The 6,638-nt window shown below is 36.9% G+C and overlaps 1 protein-coding gene across 1 annotated transcript; it reads right to left on the bottom strand.

Moving 5' to 3' along the window:
* Positions 1-1,690: 1,690 nt before the first annotated feature.
* Positions 1,691-2,812, bottom strand: LOC311097962 (vitelline membrane outer layer protein 1-like; the record flags this gene model as incomplete). Its single annotated transcript, XM_084137972.1, has 4 exons — positions 1,691-1,871; positions 2,115-2,228; positions 2,332-2,450; positions 2,663-2,812. The coding sequence occupies 4 exons, from the start codon at positions 2,810-2,812 to the stop codon at positions 1,691-1,693; spliced, it is 564 nt and encodes a 187-aa protein (XP_083994098.1).
* Between the last annotated feature and the right edge of the window lie 3,826 nt (positions 2,813-6,638).

Raw genomic sequence — 6,638 nt, 5'->3', positions numbered from 1 at the left:
GTGTAGTAGTGGTGTCCCATTTCTTAGGGGAATATTTTCACCTCTACGCCTTGACACTCTGTTTCAAGGGGCAAGGGTTAGGGGGAGGCGAAGGGGTATAAAATAGAATTGGGATTGAGCCTTACAGTAGCCTACTTTAAGAATGACATAAAGAGGTCATTGAAAACTTGTGCATTGTTCAAATTTGGGACATTTCAAGTCCAGCATGTCTTTAGTCTTAAAACTGTCCATGTATGATCTCAGACAAACTCTCTTCAACAGTCCTGTACAGAAGAAGAGGATGATATCTGAGATATTGTGAGAGATGACACATCTGAGCTCTGACTGAACAAACACATGAAGACAGGAGGAGTGGAGCTTTAGAGGTTCAGTGGATCAGTGTGTCTCTCTACTGGAGATATTCAGTATTACAGCAACATCATATCACACTTCATAAGACATGTCTGCTTTACAGTTTACTTCACTGCAACTTTTACTCTTAGAAGGAATGTGGAAAAATTACACAAATTATGTGTAACACTCTAATTTGCACATTAACGAAAACAGTGTATATATAAAAAAAAATCTATTTTACACATCCATGTGTAGTTTAAAGTTTACACAACTTGGGTATTTACTTTAAAGCATTTAACACAATATGAGTAGACTGATGTGCTTACACACTTTAACATGTTATTTTTTGTAACTTGACCGTTATTTAAATTAGCTAGTCGAACTGAACCAACCAATAAGTTGTAGCTGTATATTCCATATATTCAAGTGATCTCTAATGCCAAAGTCATATAGCCTACTAAACACTAAGTTGTAGCTGCACAGTAAAGAGTGAGATAGTGAAAAACTCTAAAAACGTACATGTGGTGGGAGATATCCCATACGATAAGAAAAAAATAAATTCTACAATATATTTTGAAATATATTTCAAAAAATACAAAGCCAAAAAATATATTTGCTAAAATACATTTCAAAATATATGTACATAAATACATTTTGTATATTTTAGAAAATATATTTTAAAAACATTTAACAAAATATACCACAAAATATATTTTGCCCTCCATATATTTCAGTCTAAGAAAATAGTCACATGTAACATTTTAAGAACATTTTTATTTGATGTCTGAAACATGTACATATAACACAATCAAGCAGGGAGCATATTCTAAATCAAATATATATATATATAATGTTTTTTCCTTTCAAGCAGTCTCAGTTCCCCCAGCTTAGAATTCACTGCAATCCCCAAAGCTCCTCTGGACACATTGGGGAACCTCTTCACTGCCACTGTAGAAAACAAAAATATATTTTATTTATATATATTATACATTTTTATTTTAAAGGGGTGGTTCACCACATATCCAGATTTAAACATAACACACATCAGTAAGCACAAATAGAAGCTGAAACATGCTTGCTTGACGAATGAGGACCAATTACATATAATGTTTTAGCTTTTAGAAAAACATGAAGTTTGTTCTTCCACATTAAGTGCTTCTTTTTATGTTTGCTGATCAAAGTTTGTGTGTAGATAAAAGCCTAAATTAAATCTGCTCATCATATAAAGTGATTGAGTCTCTTCTGAAAATCGGGACTAAACCGCTTGACGAATATGAATAGGTTTTACGATCGGTTTATGAACTTTCTGAAGCATCAGTGTCTGTGTCAGTCTGAGTTTGATTGAAATCACATCACCTTAATCACAGCAGAGCATGATCACGTCATTGAGAGCGGTGTCGTCTCCACTTCCCTGTGGCTCTTCTACCAGGGTCTGTATGCCGCAGATTCCTTTTCCTTCACACGTTGGACTCCAGTCGCCCCAGTTGCCCCAGTCTGTGCCGTCACCCTCCACCTCCTGACCTCCACTGCATTTGAACCTGAAAAAAAAAATTGTGACAATATTATGATAAAATATATTGTGCTGTTGTGTCAGTCGCATGATCACCTGCAGCAATCACAATCTTGAACAGCAGCACCACTGCAAGTGTGACATTACCTAAACTATTGATGGGGGAAAACTGAGTCCTTAAATGGCAAAATAAAACCAGGATGGGTAAGATATGGTGTAAGAGGTTTACACTGGGTAAGAGAGGTTATAACTTATAGCAGCACACACTCACTTGATGTTGTTTGCGGCCGTATCATCTCCGTCTCCTTGGGAAGATTCAACTCTCAGCTGGAAAGATGTCAAGTATCCAGAAGGACACCATTTGATAAATACCCAAGTACCCCACCTGAAGAAAACAGTTGCCTGATTAAATCATTGTTATTCAAGAAAATCCTCAATTTACTTAAATAGCTTAAATGCAATAATTGTTAATAATCGGAGTCCATTACTTTGCTACGTTGGACTCATTTACGGTGTAGTCATGGGAGCTTGAACCTTTGGACCGATCGAAACAGTAAAGACGAATCCCATTGAGCGCTGTATCATCACCCAACTGAGTTGTTTCCACCTTAAAACAACATTGAGACAATCTTCCACTTGAAAGAAACTCTAACCCAAAACTTAGTAACATTTATCTTCATGCTCTTTAATATTATACTGGCACTTAAATCTTAAGCAGGTGCAGTTCCCTGGCATTAAATGAACAGCAACTCTATAGTTTTGAATCTTTGAAGCGCTCATCCACCACCATATTAGCCACAGAGTCAATGCCCAACTTACCTTCAGACTAAACCCTATGGCGTACATTCCACTCGGACATATGCTCTTAGGCCCCCACGATCCCCAACCCATTCCATTCGTCACCTTTAACTCAGATCTGTAAGGCCGGTCGGTGCTCACATGCCCAATAATGGCTAGCAGGGAAAACATCATGGAAAAGAAGTGATGCATTGCTACAGCACTGGCCTGAACACTGATAGTTAGACTAATTTGCAGAGAATGATTAAGTAGAGACAGTATAGTACCATAACACTCTCAAGTTTTGTTAGGAAGAAGCCTCATATTTATACACAATAATCATTAACCACGATATCCATTCCATCCAATCATAATACTCAAAGATCAACCCCTACCATATTTGGCATATTAAGAAATAATGTTTTATTAACAAAGTTCGGGAGGAGCACGTTCAGATAATTAACCCTAATTAAACACCTGTGGAGCACAATCAGTTAATCAACCCAATCAATGAGTTAAGAGGTGTCTATATATACAGCAGATAATCACACTTTGAGTCAAAGGAGTCGTCAACTCCGAGCTTGTTGTATTTCACTTGGGGTTTATTTTCCTCAGCTCTGGGTATTGGTAGTGATGGCCAAATGAAGCGTTTCGAAGCATTGTTGCTTTCTGATACAATTGTGTCGAAAATGTTTCATTACTCGAAGCTTCATTCAGATAGAAATTGCAGCACCATCTCCTGGTGAAGTAAATGTAATGCAACAAAGCTGACAACCATAAAATGCAAGTAACGCCCCGTTTATTACGTGTTCACCGAGGCGATCAAAGCTGACACAGTGTTAGTGCTGTGAAACTCATGTAGGTGAATTTTACAGATACTGATGAATTTCACGTGTTCACCTTGATAATAAAACATTAAGCATGATTTGTGTGTGTGTAATTATTTCTTTAGACAAGGACAGAAGATCAGACCAGCTTAAAAAAAGTTGGAAACCATCACAGAAATTCTAATGGGTTTATATTAAAATGGGAACCATTGGCTTTTACCATTTAAACCACTACATAATTTATTTATTTTTTTAACTGTGTGTTTGGGACATATTGCATTAGGATTTAATGCCCCCACCAATACAGCCCAACACATATCAGTGGACCCACAGAGACCACTATAATTCCCATTACAACCAATAAAATTCCCATGAAAACCATTAAATCCAATAGAATTTCTGTAATGGTTTCTATGTTGTTGTTTTTTTACCTTAACTTTTATAAGAAATACAGCCGCCAGGTTTCAAACCTGTCAACACTGGATTGGGCTGTCAAAGCGTCAGGTGGTTCACTACAGGACTGAACCAGTGTGTTTGCTTCAGAAGTCATTTTCACGTGACTAGTGACGTAATGATACAAGCTCCGAAGCAGTGGTTCATTGCAAGGACCGGTCGAGTTCGAAGCAAGCTTCGGAGCGTCGGTGTCAGACGTAGCATCACTAGGTATTGGTGGTTTAATGACATATCATTATCCAAAGAGGCAATCAACTCATCAGAAACCTGTTGTTTTCCACCAAATTTAGGTTCTAATCTTCACCTTTTCATATACCTGAACTCCAGTAAACTCAACCAAGATGGCTGATATGATTCTTTTTAAGGTTCTAATAGTGCAGAAGATTAATGGCACATTTCAAGAGAATCGTTCAAATTGGAATAAAAGCATGAAATTTGGCAAAGATACTCTCTAAGGGTCAATTTTTTTGGAAAAAGGCATTGGCCATCCAAAAATTCAACATGGTGGCCATTTTTTCAAGATGGCCGCTATTTCTGTCAAATGCTCATTATAGCTGTGTCCCAATGTGAAGACTGCATCCTTAGAAGGCTGCGGACTTCAAACGATGCAGCCTATGCGTCCTCCGAACGATGCACCATGTAGCCTTCGTAGGATTTCCTAATTGTGCAGCCAGGTGTTCCCGATTACCGCTCCAGGTGCCAAGCAACGGTGCGAGAGTATCCTGCCATCCTGACAATTCATTTGATATAATTGAGTAAACAGCTATGGAGCCCGAATTGGCTATTGTCATTTTTATGTTTTATATTTTACTGGAGGACATGGTATTAAGGATGTTTGAGGTCATGTAGCCTACTTTCGGCTTAGAATCTTCGGATAGCCGAAGATTAAAATGTTCATTTATATCTTACCTTGATGCGATTTTGTAGGCTAGTGTATTATTTTTTATTATGTACATAAATGGACCTTGGTAAATATATTTACACAGGTTTTCAACCCTATTTGAATATAAAACTCAGCTGAATATAAAAAGTCCAGTGCGCATGTTACTCCCGCTCGTCATCGGCAGCTGTCAGTCACTGTTGCTAGGCAACAAGAGCAATCCTCCGTAGGCTAGACCGGTCCGAGCGCTTCAGATGCGCCCTTTGAAATTGGACGGAGCTGTATAGCAACAATTTGTTAATATTGTGACAATAGGTCTACATTTTGTTACTTTAATTTTCAAAATAACCAGTGGTGGTATGTAAGGAACTACATCGTTAATTCTCGAAGTGATTTTCCCACACAGGACAGCAACACTAAAATTAGGTTATTTTACAATATGATGCAGTTTTACAATAAACTACACAAAAGTATATAGTTTAAATGTATCAACCTTGAAAATATTCGGAAGTAAAATGCAACATATGCAGTAGGCATAAAATAAAAGCAGAACCATCATAAAAACCCTGACGAGGTTATTTTCCTGCAGAATTCCTTTACTTTTACTCTTGATACGTTAAGTACATTAGAGTACATAGAGTATGCAAGATAATTTTGCTTAGCTAAGGTTTGAAATATATGACTAGTAGTTTTTCCCCCAATGCGGTATTAGAGGTTATTACAGTGTGTGCAGAATTATTAGGCACGTTGATTTTCTGATCATATTTTATTTCCAGGAACATTTTGCCAATTCCAAACCATATTAATCTTAATAATTACTATTAATTTTGTATTTAATCATTTATAAGTGATATATAATTGTTCATGAAGGCTGGAAATGAAAAATGTCTTTTTATTTTCAGGTGTGCAGAATTGTTAGGCAAGTTTTCTTTTACAGATAAAATAAGCCAAAAAAGAGATTTAACAAAGACTGAAAAGTCAAAAATGATTAAATCCCCATGAGAAGAATGCAATACTAATGCAATACTAGAGATTGCAGTTAAGGCATGACCACTGGACAGTGAAATGCTCATTGGGTCAGACAAAAACAGGTGGAGAAGAAAAAACACATGTTAACTGCAAAAGAATGAAGAATTAAGGTGAAGAATTAAGTGTGAAACCATCAGGAACCCTTTAGTCTTCAGCGCCACCATTTTCCAGAACTGCAACCTACCTGGAGTCTCCAGAAGAGCAAGGTGTCAGGGTCTCAGAGACTTGGGGTAGGCAAAGAATCCTAAAAAACGACCCTCTCTTAATAAGAATCACAAACTGAAGAGTAGTAAAATACATGAAGACTGTTTTTTTATAGGCTTTATACAGACAGATTGAGAGTGACTCTTGAAGGACCAGAACCACATCCTCTTCTACCACTGTTTGAAGAATTCATCTTCTAGAATATGTTTTAATACGTTTTGTGAGTTTATTTTTAGTCCATCTCTGCAAAACGGACTTCAGGGTAGGAGATGGACTAAAAATAAACTCACAAAACGTATTAAAACGTATTCTGGAAGATGAATTCTTCAAACAGTGGTAGAAGAGGATGTGGTTCTGGTAATTAATAATAATTTATATTTAATTTAAAAAAATAATAAAATAATATAAAATATTTACTAATATAGGTATTTTATATAAATAAGCACAGCTGCATCCACCTCCGACTTCTGGTTATTAGCGGCTACTTCCTGCTGCCAGCTGTCGATTTTTTGCTGAACCCGCTCTCCGAGGGGCACAACCGAAGGGAATTGTCTCCGTTTTTCAAAATAACCATGTACATGTAAACGGGGCCTAAATTTAAATAAAGTAGAAGCTATTTTTATCA

Source organism: Abramis brama (genome assembly GCF_963993115.1).
Source record: "Abramis brama genome assembly, chromosome: 15".
NCBI lineage: Eukaryota > Metazoa > Chordata > Actinopteri > Cypriniformes > Leuciscidae > Abramis > Abramis brama.
Note: the sequence above shows the minus strand (reverse complement) of the source record. Positions and strands in the feature narration are given on the sequence as shown.